Here is a 19,452-nt window from a genome sequence, read left to right on the forward strand (position 1 = left end):
GTCTGAGTAGCAACTGCAAGGTCTTGAATACCGAATGAGTTGGCAAATGTATATCCCATATGCTGGTGAAGTTGGTATTTTGCTACTAAGGTGGGGGAAATTGATAATTTCAAAATTAAAATCGTCTCGTTTGTCATAGATTATGTTACTGAGATGACCGCTTTTGTCAAATTCGAGGTATAAGTCTAAAAATGAGGCAGATGAAGCCGTATCTGTTGTTTCTTTAATTTTTAGTTCTGGAGGATATATTAATGGAACCCAATCAGAAAAGTTTGGATTAATAATGGAAAGAACATCATCCATATATCTGAATGTGAAATTAAACGATCTGGCTTCTTTGATCTTTGAAAACAATTACTGTGCCAATTACTGTGTTTATCTAATTACAATATTTTATGCGAACATTTAGGTTTTTTAGAGACTTCTTGTGTTTAGAGTAAATAAATATCTTTACATTAACGAAATAATATTAAAAGTGCAATATTTTACCAATTATGTTTAGAATTTAAAAAGTTTAATAAAACATTTCATGAATTATTTCTAAAATACAGAGTACCTGAAGTGACATTTCTAACTTAATGAAAGTCAAAATATCCTTTCTTTTTCTTTTTTCAGAAGTATGTAAAGAGTCAATCAAGTAATAATGTGGAACATATTGCGCATATTTAGTCCATTCGGTTAGCTGTACCAAAGATGTTCAAGAAAATCTCATGCTTATCCAAAGCAACCTCTCGTTTGATATAACGGCGAACATATGCATAAAGCAAAATAAAAGATAATATATTTTGATGATATGTATTAGTTTTATTTCATTGATATAAGAAAAGACGTATTCAATATTTCACAAGATTACGGAAGACCCTGCATTTTTTATCGTATTAAAATAAAGTTGTATTTTTTATTAAATGATTAGGTCGTTTTAAAAGATGGGACCTAAATTGCTTTAGAAATAAAGTCATTAGGGACCAGCTGAAGCCCGCCTCCGGGTGCGGGATTTTCTCGCTGTGCTGAAGACACATTGGTGGCCTTGGGTTGTTTTCTGCTCTTTGGTCGGGTTGTTGTCTCTTTGATGCATTCCCCGTTTCGATTCTCAATTTTATTAATTACCTCTGAGACCTTTATTTAAAACATGTTTATAATAAGAGGTTCCAATACAAAAAGGGGTTGCAGGTAATTGATTGTGCTTACATGTATACTGAATGAAGCCTAACTGATCATTCCCTTTCACCGAATGTAAAAATAAGGAGATGTGGTATGATTGCCAATGAAACAACTATCCAACAAAGTTCAAATAAAGTAGATGTTAGCTGTTACATGCAACAGTCCGGCCTTCAATAATGAGAAAAAACCATACCGTATAGTCGGCTATAAAAGACCCCGGCATGAAAAATATGAAACTATTCAATTGAGAAAACTAACAGCCTTATTTATAATAAAACAATTTAAGAAAAACAAATATGACAGACACTAACCAACGACAACCACTGAACCACAGGCTACTGATTTGGGACAGGCACATTAAGAATGTGGCGGGGTTAAGCATGTTTGTAAAAAGGACACTAATTAGAAATAAGAAGATGTGGTATGAGTGCCAATGAGACAACTCTCCATCCAAGTCACAATGTGTAAAAAGTAAACAATTATAGGTCAAAGAACGGCCTTCAACACGGAGCCTTGGCTCACAAAGAACAGCAAGCTATAAAGGGCCCCAAAATGACTAGTGTAAAACAATACAAACAGGAAAACCAACGGTCTAATCTATATAGAAAACGAGAAACACTTATGAACCACATCAACAAACGACAAAAGAACAGATCTGAGAGTACTCGCAACTGACAGCTAGTTCAAAGCCAATAACAACTAATGAACAAATCATGAATCTTAGACTGAAATATCCATCAGTACACATCCAACATCCAATGGATTTAGTGTAAAGACGTCATTAACGGCAAGAGAAAAATATGACATTGTGCAATACCAAAATAAAAGTATAGACAGATTGTAATACCGTTAAAGTGCATATGTGTATAACAAAATTGTTTAGTATGATTTTAATTTACTGATAACAAAATCAATATTTATACCAAATAAAAAAGCAATATTCAAAGATCTAATTACAGTGATGAATTGGTAATCGTTTAAAATAAGTTCATTTGGATCACCCGGATCGTATATAAATTTTCTGGCTCGGTAAACAACATCACCGTGAAATTTAGGATGTGCTATTCCGTCTGAAATAAGTTTTTTTACAGGTACAGCCAAACTTGCAAACCAAATCTTTGTATCTATGGAAGAATTTAGTAATGAAAATGTTCCTTGTACTATGAGTTTTGTAAACTTTCTTAACTTTTAAAAGCATACCCGATGAAGTTTATTTAGAAACAAAACGTGTTATAGTATTTATAGAAGTAATGATTACATTTTTCTAACAGAAGGAACATTAAATAAGGAAAATATTTCATTTTCACATTCAACAAATTTTCTTCTACAATTGTCAGTTTCTTAACCAGTTGATGAAGCTAGAATAGTAAAGTACTCGAGAATAAGTTTCTCAAGAATTGTACACGATTGTTTTAACTTGATAACACTTTGAGGAAAAAGCCATGTATGAACCGGTAATCTGACAAGTTGAAGACTTTTGCAATGTTTGATAAATTGCACTGCCGAAACGTAAAAATGTATCTATTAATGATTTTAAAATGAGATAAACGTCTCACATAAACACTCGAATTTAATGTTAGACAATTAAATGACGATGAACTCCTAATATTCTTATGATAAGATTAAATGATATTTGTCCTAAATTGAGACAAGTCTGCTGATAAAAGTCGAGACAGCTATGGTCCTATCAACAAACACGGCTTCCTCTGCCTTATTTTAGACTTATATCTCGAATTTAACATAAGCAGTCATCTAAGTACCAGAATCTATGACAAACGAGACGATTTTAATTTTGAAATTATCAATTTCCCCCATCTTAGTAGCAATATAACAACTTAAAAATTTTGCACATTTAATATTATTTCGTTAATGTAAAGACATTTATTTACTCTAAACACAAGAAGTCTCTGAAAAACCTAAATGTTCGCATAAAATATTGTAATTAGATAAACACAGTAATTGTTTTCAAAGATCAAAGAAGCCAGATCATTTAATTTCACATTCAGATATATGGATGATGTTCTTTCCATTATTAATCCAAATTTTTCTGATTGGGTTCCATTAATATATCCTCCAGAATTAGAAATTAAAGAAACAACAGATATGGCTTCCTCTGCCTCATTTTTAGACTTATACCTTGAATTTGACATAAGCGGTCATCTCAGTAACATAATCTATGTCAAACGAGACGATTTTAATTTTGAAATTATCAATTTCCCCCACCTTAGTAGCAATATACCAACTTCACCTGCATATGGGATATACATTTCCCAACTCATTCGGTATTCAAGAGTTTGCATATGCTACTCAGACTTTATAAAACGTCACTATTGTCTGAGCAAAAAGTTGATGAACCAGGGTTATGTCAAAGAACGTCTCATCCCTTTTTTCTAAAAAAGTTCATCGGAAGATACCAAGACCTTGTTGACAAATATTCCGTATGAACTTCACAAATAATACACGATGGTCTTGAAGTAAAGATTCTAGGTACTGACGTTGTTTATCATCTTAATTACGTGTTATAGTGTTTTCTTTCATTTGTCTTTGTAAAATATTACTTTTACTGTTAGTCAATTTTTGGTAATATCCATTTGACGTGCCTCGGTACTTATACATCCCGTCATTGTGTTATTGTGCTATGGTAAATATTTGTTTTCTTGTCTCTTGTTTTTGCTTATGTGCTTTATCTATATGCCTTTTTGTTTGTCTTTGTTGACATATTTGTTTGTTTTTATAGTGATTAAGATTATAACACAATGTTGCCTGCTGTACCCCTATTTTTGACATTTTTACCTTTTATGTCTGTTTGTTTTGTTCACACATCGTTGTCAATGTAATGGAATTGTTAAGCAACTGTCATACAAGTGAGAGGTTTAGCTAGCTATAAAACCAGGTTCAATCCACCATTTTCTATATCAGAAAATGCCTGTACCAAGTCAGGAATATGACAGTTGTTATCCATTCGTTTGATGTGTTTGAGCTTTTTAAAATCAAAAGACTGATGATTACAAAAGTACTATTCGAACATAATCTTTGATATCTTTGATGAGGTTTTTTGCAACCACTGGGTTGATGCCACTACTGGGGGAGATTTCCTTCCAGAGGGTATCACCAGCCAAGTAGTCATCATTTCGATGTTGACATGAGTTATCATTGATTTTGGATGCTCAATGCTCTGCAACTTCGTACTTTATTTTGCCTTTTAATATTTTATATTCGAGGTTCTCTGATGAGTGTTTTGAAGACGAAACGTGCGTCTGGTGTAAAAAAATTCAAGCCTTGTATCGTTGATGAGTTTTTTCCCAAACCAATACATAATATTTGTTAGTTTACGGAGAGAATGGATATTTTCTCATCTGCTGGTTTTTAAAAGACACTTTCTCCAGCCATACACTCGTATAAAAAAAGGTAAAAGAAAAAAAAGAAAAAAACCAAACTCCAAGGAAAATTCAAAACGGGAATTCCCTCAACAAGTGGCAAAATCAAAAGCTCAAACGCATCAAAAGAATGGAACACAACTGTCATATTCCTGACCTGGTACAGGCATTTTCTTATGTAGAAAAAGCGTCACTGATGAGTCTTTTGTAGACGAAACGCGCGTCTGGCGCAAATACAAAACTTCAATAATGGTATCTATGATGAGTTTATTTAAACCTTGTTTTATAGCTAGCCAAACCTCTCACTTGTATGATAGTCGCATACAAGTCTATTATATTGTGAGCAATATAAACAGACACAATAGGTAAAAATGTCAAAAAATTGGGGTTCAGCAGTCAACATAGTGTTATAATCTTTATCACTATATCAACAAACAATTGTGTCAAAAAAGAAAAACAAAATGTTATAAAGACACTCTATAAACATAAGCATAAATGAAAGACAAAAATACAAAAAATGACTATAAAACAATAACAAGATGTATAAATACCGCGCCACGCCAAAAGAATATTACCAAAAATTGACTAAACAGTAAAGATTAGAAATAAAAATAAACAAATAAAAACACACGGAATATAGATCAACAAGGTCTTGGTATCTTCCAATGATCATTTTTAGAAAAAGGACAAGACGTTTTTTGCCATAAACCTGGTTCATCAAATTTCTGCTTAGACACTGGTGACGTTTTATAAAGTCTGAGTAGCAAATGCAAGCTCTTGAATACCGAGTGAGTTGGGAAATGTATATCCCATATGCAGGTGAAGTTTGTATATTGCTGCTAAGGTTGAGAAATTATATAGAATAAAAATTAAATCTTCTTGTTAGTCTTAGATTCTGGTACTGAGATGACCACTAATGTCAAATTCGAGGTGTAAGTCTAAAAATGAGGCGAAAGTAGCCGTGTCTGTTATTTTTTATATTTCTAGTTCTGGAGGATATATTAATGGAACCCAATCAGGAAAGAACATCATCAATGTATCTGACCGTGAAATTATATGATCTGGCTTCTTTGATCTTCTTGTTTTTGACAAGTGTCTGAAAGAACTCCGACTCATATGAAAAGGAGAGGCGAACAGTTCGTTCCCATAGGAATGCCGACAATAACATTCTGTTAAGGAACATGACAGTTGTTTTCCATTCGTTTGATGTGATTGAGCGTTTGATTTTGCCATTGATAAGGGAAAAGTAAAATAACAAAAATACCGAATCCGAGAAAAATTTTAAACGGAAAGTCCCTGAGCAAATGGCAAAATCAAAAGCTCAAACACATCAAACGAATGGATAACAATATTCTGCGTTACATCATTGAATTTCACAAATTGGTTCATATTCTTCTTGAAAAATTGAAAGACATAGTTTTAGTTTGGCATGGGTGTCATGAGTTATACATTACATATTGTTAAGTATCCGTAGGTTTGTAATATATAACCGTTGATACTTTTCCAGCATTGAATTTCACGAGTACGTTTTTAAATTGAAGTTCTATTGCTTTGCTCTACAGTGAAATGTATGTTATTTAAGATAGATTGTTACTTTCAAAATTTGTCAGTATTTTTATTCCATATGATGTTGCTATCATCAAAAAATCTTTTCCAATTAGTTTCTATGTATGCGTACAACACCAAAATAAAAAAAGAGAAACGTAAATAAATATAAATATCAATAAAAGGGAGGCAAAAGACACCAAAGGGATATTCAAACTCATAAGTCGAAAATAAACTGACAACGCCAAGACAAATAAAGAAAAAGACCAACAAACAAACAAAAGTACATAATACACAACATACAAAAAGAATGAGCAACACGAACCCCAGCAAAAACGGGGGTGATCTTAGGTGCTCCGGAAGGTTAAGCAGATCCTTTAATAAATGTTTCCGATAACTGTTACCGCCATCAGTATGATGTAAAATGGAGTCTTATTAATCTATACTGATTGTAATATATATTTCATTTGCGAAATTTTTAGTTTCATTTATTGTGGTCCACATTTCCATAAAAAATTATTCTGTATTTTTTTTCATTTGAGTTTAAAAATCCTAAGTGTATCCTTTAATAGGAGAAATTCAATTCTTGTCGAATAATAAATGATAATAATACACTATTTTACCAATAATGATGGCGCACCAGCTTCTTCATAGCCTACTTTCTTTTTTTCAAAAAATGTCGATTTTGTCTCATATTCAATCGATTGGATCAGTTCGTCACGTTATGTGGTAACTATGCCACGGACAGTATAATTGAACTTGATATTTTTTTTTAAATCATAATAATTAGGCATCGTTAAAGTTTTCAAGATAACAAACTTTTTCCATCATTATGGTATGTATTATTTATGTTTTTCTTGGTTTTCTATTATTTATTTTATTTTTTGGAACTATTTCCGCTTTCAAAGTCATGTGTTTTATGACAGATTTTTATCTTAGAAGGATATATTATTATCCATAATATTTTGACAAAATCTAGTTTATATTTTGGGTTTCAAAATATTTGGTTTTGAGCGTATCGTACTTACTGTTAAAATTAAAACACGTATTATAAGCACGGTAATCGTATCAAATATATTTTTTTGAATTGTGGTCTCTTTGACACATTCCCTGTTTCCATTCTCAATTCTATTTATAGTAACATACACATTGATTTTGTTAGATTTCCTTTTCCACAGATTTTTATAGTGTGTTCTTTTGTTGCACTGGTACACCACTGTCCCAGGTTAGTGGAGGGTTCAAAAATGTTTAACCCCGCCACATTTTATATGTGCCTGTCCCATATCAGGAGCCTTTAGTTCAGTGGTTGTCTTCGGTTCATGTCTGTCATATTTGTTTTGGGTAGATTGTTTTGTTATAAATAGGCCGTTAGTGTTCTTAATAGAATTGTTTCATATTTTTGATATTGGGGCCTTTTATAGCCGACTAAACTGTATGGGGTTTTCCTCATTGTTGAAGGTAGTAAGGTTGCCGGCAATTGCCTACATCCATTTCATTTGAACTTTGGTGAATAGTTGTCTCAGTGGCAATCATACCACATCTTCTTATTTGTATATAGTATACAAATATATAGATTTTTAGTGCGCACACATTATTGCCGAAATAACCTTAATCAGTTACCGTTTGGGAAGTCAAAAGATACAACTTAAAGACCATTTAACAAACACAACCTGAACAGATAATCTAATATCGTCGATGGTCAACTTTGTCTTCAAGAGTTAGTACTATCACACTGATCAGCAGTTGAATTAAAAAACGAATCATATCATTTACGCTTAGCCACACCCCTTGGACAATTAATGTATCTAATCATCGACATGGGATTAAATCTGCTTATATAAGATACTTTTTGCGTGGGGTCTTTCAATATTTGATTAATACATTTTGTCTGAACCTTTCGTGTTCATAAATAATATAATTATATTATTAATTAAAGGTTGCACATTTCACATTGGCAAAGTTTACTTTAACGGTTTTGGCTGGCCTGTTATTTATTTTGGTTCTATTTGTTTTCAAAACTATTGGTCCCCAGGTTTTTTTCCCAATCACTTATCGTATTTACTTCAATCTATGGCATATTTTATTGGGGTATTTGTTTGATTCGTCGGGAAATAATATGTATTACAATGACCAAAACCAAAGAAAACCGTAATTGGAAATAAAACAAATAACTGTGGCATCTATCTCAGCAACTTTATTTTATAGATCATAACTTACAAATAAACTAGAAATCATTCGTCTTGTAATGTATATTACTGATATTCTGTTTGCATTAGAAAGGTTTATTTTTATTAGTCTAATTTTTTATCGGAACGACGGAGACATTGCGAAATTCTTTTTTATTCTTTCAAGGAATGATCATCTCCGGAAATAATCATTGTCGTGTTGACAATTTAAGACGTCTACAAAAATACAGACCATCATTGTATATTGTAATGACTTTTTAAATTTTATTTAGTTTCACTTTATAACACTGTTTTATTTTAAGCAAGCCGCCTGTTTGTCAAGGATCATTATTATTTGCCTCACCGTTTTTGTTGTTAATGACGCTAAGAAGGACCAATGTTTGGCAAATGACTTGTTGCATAAAAGTATTAAATACCAGTTCGATTTGATCGACAAAAATAAAGGAAATGGTTGCTCATGTTTAGGTTAGTTGAATAGTCTTATACTTTTTTGGGGCCCTTTATATCTTGCTGTTCGGTGTTAGCCAATGCTCCGTGTTGAAGGCCGTACCTTGACCTATAATGGTTTACTTTTATAAATTGTTACTTAGATGGAGAGTTGTCTCATTGGCACTCATACCACATCTTCCTATATCTATTATGTTCTTTAATTGAATTAACGCGTCGGTATCTCCTTTATAATGAGAAAAAAAAGAAACAATTTTCGTGTCCAAGTCTTGCTACAGGAACGGTAAGGTGAAATACCTGGTTTTATACACAAAAGATTCTTGAATTAACAACTACAGCTAAATGAACACAGTTGGAAAGCTGGTCACGGTCACGGTTTAACCTCAAACTGTATCAGCAACAATTGGTGTTTGTGACCATGAAAATCAAGTAAAACGTAGTTGCTTTCCTACTGTGGAAAGTCAGTTTAATTTGTCAATCCTTTCAATAGTATTCAATGTGAGCTTTATGCATATGCCGATTCGCAGTTCTCTCTTTACTTCCATTTGTATTTTTGTTTTTTTTTTAGTTTCGTTTTTAAATATTTATTTATTGAGTATTTTTTTTCTTTTACATGTAGTAAGATATTGTTCCTTACAGTTATATTATTATTCTATTTACATGTAGTAAGATATTGTTCCTTACAGTAATATTGTTATTTTTTTCATTTTTCATTTTTTAATTGGAATAGTTTTCTAAAACCAATATTGTTTGTTCTATTTCATGAATAACAAATTGTTGATTTTGTCGCAGAAAAGATCTTGTCTTCCATTTTGTATAGTCTTTTAATATTATAGAACTGATCTTCGTTAAATGTAAAGTGCAACACATTTTTTGAAATTTATTTCCGCTCTCAAGTGTATCAATTTTGTTACAAAACATAGACTATCCGTTCGATTTATTTGCTAGATTTGTTATAGATGTATGCACCATTTCTTAAATTAATACAAAAGAAATGATTGTCTTCTTACGATGTGTTCTTTTATGTTTGACACACTCTTTTTACTGTATAGTATCGTTTCCTGGGATGTGAAAATTTGTAGAAATTTTTAATTTCGCTTAAGTTGCCAAGTTATTAGGACAAAACATAACATTCGTAGGAGTTCTCTTGTTTTTTTTAATATCGTTTTCTATTACTAGTTTTTTAAACCTAGTAAGGTTTTATGAATAAAGAATTGTCCTAAGGAACTCAAAATTTTCCTCAAAAACGTGGAATAGGTAGTTTTTCGTATGTAGTCGTGTTTCCTGTTCAATAAATCTTATTTACAGCGTAAGCACATTTGTAGCAACCACATTCAAAATCTATTTTAAAGATCAAGTAGAAAAATTATAAGCATGCAATATCACCCAAGAGGAACAAAAAATATATAATGAAACATATTCAGTCAAATTTTAAACAAAAAGGATTATTGAAATAGACGTGTTCTATAAAACAGACCACTTTATAGCCTGATAATATGAAATGAATAGTCACGTATTTTTGACCAGATTTTAATTGATCATACATGTGTAATTATAAAAGCGCTGAAAAAAGTCTATTGCAGGAGATGACAAGGCAGCATTTCTGGCCAGATTGGAGAAAAACTCATCTAGTCTATCAAGGCATTCCACCTTGGTCTTCGAGACCGTCCTTACTAATGTTGGAAATGGATATAATCCGTCAAATGGAGTGTTTACTAGCAAACGTAAAGGGACATACTTCTTTTCTTGGACTACTTTGACAAAGATAGGCCATAGATTTCCAACAGTCATTGTACTAAATGGTAACCCAGTAGGGGTAAAAAACCATGGATTTGGGGATCACAATTCTGACGTTAACCAACCATCTACCCAAAATGCAGTTGTTGCAATGCAAAAGGGGGACAGGGTCTGGCTTCGGATCTCAGAGAATAATGGATATTACTTTTCAGATAGGTGGACCAGCTTCTCTGGATTCGAAATATGAATAGTTCAATAAATCATTATGAATGACATAAATCTTTTATATAATTATTAATTATCCCTGATGTTTCGTTTATAGTTTTTTAATGTATTTTACAGATATTTTGGTCAGTTTTGCTTGTCGTTATTTATATACTGTTGAATCAATTGAAATTATTCAAAATTTGAACTAGAGCATATAATATTTTATCATTCATTTTCTTTACATATCATACTGCATAGTAGCCAATACGTTTCAAACAAAATATCTTCTCCATTACAAAAAAATATTAATAATATCGACAAACAAACAAACTACAGCACTATCGAGTTCAGTTAACCCAAGCCCTATTGTAAAGTCGTCACGTTATTTACTATGCCGCGGTTAAAAACTAAGATGACATTATCAATGTATATATCGTACCTTTTCTATCCGGGAATATAGACTTGCGAAGTGAAATATAAAATATAAAAAACTTATTGCATATTATCTTATAATTCAAAGCACTACTTTCTAATTATGAAAATTACCATACAATAAAAATGGATTTCTATATATCCATTGAATACTTTTCATTCGAACATAGAACCAGTAAGCGAAATCAAAAATTGATATACCCTCTTGCACATTTTCAAATAGTAAGTATCAACTAAATATGAATTTCAACCGAAGATGAAGAACTGGATCTTCCTTCACTGTATTGGATATCTAAATTACATAAATGTCCTTACAATTAGTCTAAGAAACATGATTTTTTTTATTAATTGTTATTGGCTTTAAACTAGCTGTCAGTAACTATGAGTACTTTCAGATCTGTAATGAGTGCCTTTTTTGTTGTGGGATGAATAAATACCCTGCCACATTCGGTCTGAGCTTTCGTTAAATGTCTTCTGTTTTGTATTGATCTGATGAGTTAAGCACTTTTCAACTAATTTGTATAGTTTGTTTGCCATCAAACTAATTTAACCCCGCCACATTATGTATGTGCCTGTCCCAAGTCAGAAGCCTGTAACTCAGTGGTTGACGTTTGTTGCTGTATATCATATTTGTTTGTCGTTCATTGTTTTGTACATAAATCAGGCTGTTAGTTTTCTTGTTTGAATTTTTTTTACATTTGTTATTTCGGAGCCTTTTATAGCTGACTATGCGGTATGGGTTTTGCTCATTGCTGAAGGCCGTACGGTGACCTATAGTTGTTAACTTATATATCATTTGGTCTCTTGTGGAGAGTTGTCTCATTGGCACTAATACCTCATCTCCTTATTTTTATATAGACATACTTTTATAAATTGTAACTTGTATGGAGAGTTGTCTCATTGGCACTCATACCACATCTTCCTATATCTATATACAACTTTATAGTTCTGCTTCTTGCCAAGTGCTCCACGAAACCTCTTTCTTAATTATTAACATCAATTTTATCAGCAATCAAAGCAGGGCTTCAAAGTTATTGTGAAACTACCTATTCTAGTGGCGGCGTGAATCAGAAGATTTAAACAAAAATTTCTCAGAAAGTGACATTATCAAGATGCTTGATTTCTTAATTGACAACATTTTTTTTACGTTTAGAGGACGTGTTTTTCAAAAAAGAATCGGCATTCCCATGTTAACCAACTGTGCTCCTCTTCTTGCCGACTTGTGCATTTATTTATATAAGGCTGTCTTCATACAGGAGCTTCTTAGGAAGAATAAAAGAAGCTAGCATTATCATTTAACTTCACTTTCCGGCATGATGTCCTCTAACTAAACAATTAAAAGTTTACGTTTCCTATCATAATTTCCTTGAAATTGGGTTGAATCTCAAAGGGAAGCTATTAAACCAAGAGTTTCAAGTAGTGAAGTTGAAATCATTCCTTCGAACATTTTACGGACGTCATCACGAGTTGGTTGACCGTTATGGAATATCGGTTTCACAGATGACGACAGATATGTTCCAATGAGTTTGAATGTCCCTTTGGTATCTTTCGCCTCTCTTTTAAACATGAGTGAAACCATGTTCGGTTTGAAAATTGTCTAAAAAGCATTTAGTGCCGAGAAGTCTTTTTTTTTTAAATGTAATGTTTGAACCATGTATGATATCGTTGCATTAGACGGGAAAGTGTCAAATATAGCTACATTTGATGATTTGCATACGTTTGGAATTTTCTCAGTTTTCAATAGCTGTCCGTGTACAAAAAATTCTAACTAAAGTACATGTTTGAAACTTGATTTAAGTTTACGCTAAAGGGTTACTACAAAAAAAAAATTGAAAGTGCAGACTTTAGTGAAGCGACAAAATGGTAATGAATTTGGTTGCCATAACTTATGTCAACAAGAATAGACCTGCAACAAACTTGACGAGTTCCAAAAACAAGATTTATCTATGAGCTAGCTAAGACAAATATCACATTCAAAGTAAACATAATAATTATAGTAGTATCGAACATGCATCATATTTCTACTAGATTTTAGGTTATTTTTTTTATTGACGAATAGACAAAGTCTCATCTTACTCTAACTAGGAATAAAATAATAAATCTTGTAAATGTAAAACCGGGTTGATGATATTTAATTCTTTGACCCAATTACCATACTAGTGAAACATGACCTTTGTACACTCGTTTAATTTAAAACAACAACAACAGACGGTGACAGCAACTTATAGGAAACTTGATTAAAATTTAGTTTGGAAATAAATAAAACAAATTTGCTTCGGCGTCCATTTCGCTTATTTAGCATACATTATTGTTTAGGGGCCAGCTGAAGCTCGCACCCGGTCTGGGAATTTTCTCGCTGCGCTGAAGACCCATTGGTGGCCTTTGGTTGTTGTCTGCTCTTTGGTCGGGTTGTTGTTTCTTTAACACATTTCCCGTTTCCATCCTCAATTCTATTTCATTTAAGCGGTACTGACAGATAGGTATTCTTCAGTTTAATTTCATATGAAACGTAAACTTTGTGTTGCATGTCTTAAAAAAATGGAGAAATGATATGATTGACATTGAGACTTTCCGACTTTGACTTACTGTGTAGTTCTACCAAAGGACAAGTATGTGAATGCATTCTCGTCAGATCTCCTTTATTTTCAACCCCAAGTAATCTGATAATTGCCATCATGCCATATAACACAATAGGAATCATTGCTGTCTCATTAATGTTTACCCAACGTCTCCTTTTATTCATATTATATAGTATTTAGGCCTTTGATGTAACGGGGAAATTTCATCACTTCTTGTATTTTCCATATTGGCATTCTTTTTTAAACACCCGGTCAAGAGGAACGTCCTTGTAAATACAGCTATTTCACAAATCACGCCTCTTTTGGGGAGAAATTTTATATTCATAGATATTTTGTTTACCTACTGATTCCTAGATATGACCGTAATGCTTCATCTACTAAAGACACAACTTGAGAATGTTATCAGTATAAATACAAATGGATAGCGGCTAAATTGAATTCTGAGGAAGACTCAAAGTGAAGGGATGGGTAGCACAGAATTTAAGTGTAAATTTAAACATTTTAAAAGTTCGAGACATATAACTGTTGAAAATATACCGCACAGCCCTATGTTTTCATCTTTGAAAAAAAAATAGTAGTGCATATACACATTCCATTCTAGGATATATTTTTTACGAAACTTCATAGTTTTGGCCGTAAAAGGGGTTTCTATGGGAAATTGCATTGTCTTTATTTACAGAAGTGCATCCTTTATATCGTTTTAATTTCCTCGATTTTCTTCTTCAGATTTTTCAAAATTATATCTTCAGTTGACATAGTAAGTGAGAAACAACCCATATTATGCCGTGTTTATTCTTCTTTCATATATACATAAAAAATCAATAACCATAACATTCTTCGAGGAAAACTCAACATATACTGAGTTGAAAGAAATAAAAATCATTGCTTGCCGATTATGTCTTTCGTGTTGGTCGAACAATGAATACCCCTACATATTTCCAACATTAGCTGAATAATTTCAAAAACACTAATAAATGACAGTCCAATCCATTGTCCTAATGCTCCTCCAATGTCGGAAGCAAAAGCAGACTCCTAAAATACATTGCTGAGTGTAACAAACAAACAAAAATAACATAGATATGATGAAGAATGTTTTATGTTCAACAAAGAGCTAGGACCCCCTCCAGATTCATTTAAAAAAACCGGAGAAATATGTGCTGTGAAATAGTTAAACAAGTGACAAGAACATGATAATTAACACTTTAATCACAATTGTTTGCATAGATTTTTGACAAAAACAAGCCATGTCGTCGGGTTGATTTTTTTAACAATATTCACATTAATACATGTTACCTTCACCAAGCGAAAACATGAGTGATCATAATAGAACGCACAGAATGAATTATTCATTATGATGTTTTACATTCTAAAGGAAGACAATGACCCTTTAATAAGGTCATTTTGACTGAGTGTAAACTCGCATGGCATGTATTGCATGCAATAAAGGAGACTCCTACATTGTCGACGTACCCGGCCCCGCTCCTTTTGAAGTTCATGCGAATCGTTTTGAATTTGTTTGTAATCGTGATTTGTCTTTTTATTGGATTTATGAGATTTTAACATCTACAAACTACTGTTGCCTTAAATTACCTCAATTTCTGGTTTCTCCTTGATGTATTCATAGTTTAAGTCTTCGAAATAAATGTTTATCTTGATGAAATTATACCTTGAAAAAATATTATAGGTTAGTTTTTTAATATCTACAATTTTCAGTTATCCGGACATTAACAATGGCAGGTAGAATACTGTTATTTTTTTTAAATTCTCCGTTGATGAATTAAGACATTATTTAGGAACTAAGGTTCCAACTCCCGCACGCAAAACTGACCCCAGGTTCATTTAGCTATTGTTTTTATGTACCGTTTTGTCATACAGTTTTTTAAGTGTTGTAGTATTTATATATATCATTGGACTTAAAATCGCTTGGTCTGAGGGTTCCTCTTGGAACTTAACATAGATCTTCGGATGCATGAAATTTATGTTTATTATTTCATTAATTGCATTTTTTGTTGTTCTGTCTTCTGTCTTTTAATTTTCTTAGTAATAATCCCTGATATTCATTCTTGGAAGTACTTGTATTAAGTAATCTGAAGATATTTGTAATGACATAACGAAATATAACACTGTATATATAATAATGTAAATATGAAATCCTTTAGAATTATGTTTTTAAATGCAAAGTTTAAATATTTCACATCGCCACATGTGGAGCAGGATCTGCCTACCCTTCCGGAGCACTTGAGATCACCCAAGTTTTTGGTGGGGTCCGTGTTGCTCAGTCTTAAGTTTTCTATGTTGTGTTTTGTGTACTTTTGTTTGTCTGTTGGTCTTTTTCTTTTCTTTTTTAGCCATGACGTTGTCAGTTTATTTTCGATTATGAGTTTGGGTGTCCCTCTGGTATCTTTCGCCTCTCTTTTACTGAAGGAGAAACCGCCAATAAACGAATTTTCTGTATGCTTTTAACATGAAAAAGCAAGAAACACAACTCAAAGAGATTTTCTATAAAACTGTTAATAATATATGTAGTTTGACACTTAGTTTGGTTGTTTGTATTTACCCAAGGGTGAACATATCTAGACTTCTCAAATGTTCACATGTACTGGGAGACAAGGCCGCACAAATGCTTTCCCTCAGATAAACCTGAAAAGTTAAACATTATTTGATATCTACATGCCAAATAGGAACAGTTTCAATGCTTAGACTTGCCGATTTTTACTTGTGAATACAACTGATTATAGCCATTGAATAATACACAAAAACTAGCTGATGATTAATTGCAGCTTATTTTTTTTTTATGTTTTTCTGTAATCTTGAAATTCATACATAATGGAAATCGTACATAGTAACATAAAGTCGTTTTCTTATCTTAAATGATTTAACTGTTACATACAAAAATCTAGCATATCAAACAACGGAACATTGGAAATTGGTGTACAAAATAATTAATGCTCCATCCTTCGCTTTTCGGCTTTTTCTGTTATTCAATAGGTGCCTTTCGCATTAAACTTTAAAAAAAAAGAATAGTCTACACATTTTAAATTTTATAGTTGACACTATGATTATATATAATTACATGTTTTATCATTGTTCTCTTTCTGCTTATTTGTAGCAATATACCTTGATCACCAGCATACATATAAAACATAATTTTCTTGACATCAACTTGATACAACTTGCTTGGTCATCTTTCCTTCGTCGTGCAGCATGTATTTTTTCATCTAACATTATCTACACAACGTAGGCAACTAGAGGTAGGGACTTCTTTCTTCGTATCCTTTTGTATCACATGAGCTAATCATCCCTTTCCACATTTCAGCGCAGCTCAATTTATGTATAATTTTGTGTACTATTGTTTTCATTTTAAGAGGGCTTTTCTTTTGGGGGGAGGAGGGGATTAGGGACTAAGCGTCTTCTGTCTTTGTTAAATTAATGATTTTGATTGTATCATAACTTTTTTCTTTTAAAAATAACAGTTATGCTATATTTAAACGTTATAAAAATAGGAGTTTTTTCTTGAATCAATAAATTGATATTTCATTACACTTACGGCGTAACTTTTTGTTGGCCATTGACGAGAACTTGATGTGATATGGTACTGGTCCTCTCTACATAGAAACATTGAAAATATATAGACAATTCACATTATCCTAAAACAATTAATGGAAATTATATGAAATACTACATTTTTATAATACTTTGTATTATATCATTTTTAAAAAAATCGACATTGACGAATATTCCATTTGTCCAATGTCATACAAGTGGGAGGTTTGGCTAGCTATAAAAATCAGGACCTACGATTTTCTTCTGAAAATGCCTGTACCAAGTCAAGAATATGGCTGATGTTTTTCATTTGTTTCGTTGGTTGATAGCGTTCGATTTTGTCAGTTTTTATTGACTTCCCCTTTTTGAATTTGCCTTGCAGTGCGTTATTTTTGTTATGCTTTTTTGTTGTGTGGAAATATTTGACCTTCGATACGACTTTATTTCATCTTCTTAGTATTTATCTCTTATCAGTATTTGATGGGGACATTTGTGTAGACAAATTGATGTTTGTGTTGATTTCGATTTCCAGAAACGGTCATCGGATCGCGCATGCTCTCTTGCTGTTATGTGATCATTCCCAGTTGATGATAGTTAGTATATTAAATTGTGTTTGTAAAATTTTGGGATTAAAAGTGCAAGTTTGATTTTTGTAAGACATGTCTTGGAGTGAAGCAATCTTCGAATGCTTCTATCGTAAATTTGAGGACGGGCGAATTCCTGAAAAGTAAAGCATAAAATGCAGACGTTTAGATATTAGTTAAAGATAATCGTATATTTGTACCTAACAGATATAAGAAGATGTGGTATGAGTGCCAATGAGACAACTCTCCATCCAAGTCAAAATTTATAAAAGTAAACCGTTATAGGTTTATAACTAACTATATTTCAGATCACGGACGATGAAAGATTTATGTACGAAATTATACGGTAGTTACATTTAAGTAACAATAGTCAGGTCAGAAAAGAAATGAATTACTCTCTATGCGTGAAAGTGGTAAGAATAAAATTAGTAACTTCGCAAGACTTTTGTTGGACAGTTGTGTTCTGATATTTGATACTCTGCCTGAGAAAAAAAAACCAGAAAAAGAAACAAATATTCACCTGACTTTTTTACTTTAATTATCTTCCTAGCTTCTACTGCATCAGATTGGAAATAAGAAACCATATTATGTTTTGTACATGAATAAGGCCGTTAGTGTTCTCGTTTGAATTGTTTTACATTTGCCATTTCGTTTTTTATAGCTTACTATGTGGTATGGATGTTGCTCGTTGTTGAAGACCGTGTGGTGACCTATAGTTGTTAACTTCTATGTCATTTGGTCTTTGGTGAAGAGTTGTTTTATTGGCAATCATACCATTTTTCCAATTCTTACAATGAGAAAATGGTCTTTGGTGAAGAGTTGTTTCATTGGCAATCATACCATATTTTCCTATTTTTACAATGAGAAAAGCTTTAACTCGCATTGGTTTATACAATAATTAAAACATAAGTACTTAGTCGAATTGGTTTCCAAAATTATACGAAGAACAGAACTTAAAAACATGAGTTTACATAATTACGACACCTATAGTCCTTAATGTCCGAATATGCAATTTCGAGAAAATACTCTTTACTAGTGAGAATTCACACAGTTAATAACAGGAGGAATATCGCTAATTCGATTGGGATTGAATCAACAAAAGATAAAAAGGACTCGCTGATATATAAGTTACCAAAAGAATAAAACTTACTCGCATGGGTTTACACAATTACAAGAAGAAAAGTCATCAGACTTTTTCTGTTCCATTATCTTCTCCATTTTTTTCATACAAGAATAGTCTGAAATACAAAAAGAAACTTTATTACCTCACTGCATAAACGTATTTAGCGATTGGAGAAAGGAGGATAAAAACTGGCGCCAAGTATATTTCACCGTGAAAATTCACAAAGGTAATCTATGGCTTGAACTATTTTACTTTACAAAGGATTTAAACATTTTGACAATTTTTTGAATCAACATTTCAATTGTATAGCTAAGCCTAGAAATGTGTTTAAAAATTTTAATTACATGTGATCAGTTATATTTTACTATTGTTAAATGCCTGTTTAAACCGAAATTGATTCTAGGAAATTAAAGGGGCATTAGCGATGATTTAGACAAAAATACAATTCATTTTATTTCAAGTTTTAATATAACCGGAATTAGGCAGCCAGTCTTGATCAAACTTGTCAAAATAAGCTCAAAAACATTACTA

The 19,452-nt window shown here is 32.2% G+C and overlaps 2 protein-coding genes across 3 annotated transcripts in view; one reads left to right on the forward strand and one right to left on the reverse strand.

Moving 5' to 3' along the window:
• Nucleotides 1–858, forward strand: part of LOC127737779 (choline transporter-like protein 1) — a 33,520-nt gene extending 32,662 nt beyond the window's left edge. For both annotated transcript variants that reach the window (XM_052248732.1, XM_052248808.1), the window contains one exon: nt 616–858. In XM_052248732.1, coding sequence (XP_052104692.1) covers nt 616–669 — 54 coding nt within the window. In that variant the 3' untranslated portion in view covers nt 670–858. The remainder of the gene's footprint in view (nt 1–615) is intronic.
• A 13,589-nt stretch (nt 859–14,447) lies between these two features.
• Nucleotides 14,448–19,032, reverse strand: LOC127739336 (acid-sensing ion channel 4-B-like). Its single transcript, XM_052251052.1, has 5 exons — nt 18,949–19,032; nt 17,219–17,276; nt 16,229–16,311; nt 15,262–15,337; nt 14,448–14,703 (listed from the first exon to the last, which is right to left on the reverse strand). The coding sequence occupies exons 1-5, from the start codon at nt 19,023–19,025 to the stop codon at nt 14,551–14,553; spliced, it is 447 nt and encodes a 148-aa protein (XP_052107012.1). The 5' UTR covers nt 19,026–19,032; the 3' UTR covers nt 14,448–14,550.
• Nucleotides 19,033–19,452: the final 420 nt, after the last annotated feature.

This window comes from Mytilus californianus, unplaced genomic scaffold, assembly GCF_021869535.1.
Source record: "Mytilus californianus isolate M0D057914Y unplaced genomic scaffold, xbMytCali1.0.p SCAF_1, whole genome shotgun sequence".
NCBI lineage: Eukaryota > Metazoa > Mollusca > Bivalvia > Mytilida > Mytilidae > Mytilus > Mytilus californianus.

Coding starts and splice junctions, on each gene's coding strand:
- LOC127739336 (XM_052251052.1), bottom strand. CDS start 19,025: ATGAAAAAAATGGAGAAGATAATGGAACAGAAAAAGTCTGATGACTTT. Junction 17,277..18,948: donor AATTGTGTAAACCCATGCGA/GTAAGTTTTATT, acceptor GTTTCTATGTAG/AGAGGACCAGTACCATATCA. Junction 14,704..15,261: donor AGGAGAAACCAGAAATTGAG/GTAATTTAAGGC, acceptor AATGTATTTTAG/GAGTCTGCTTTTGCTTCCGA.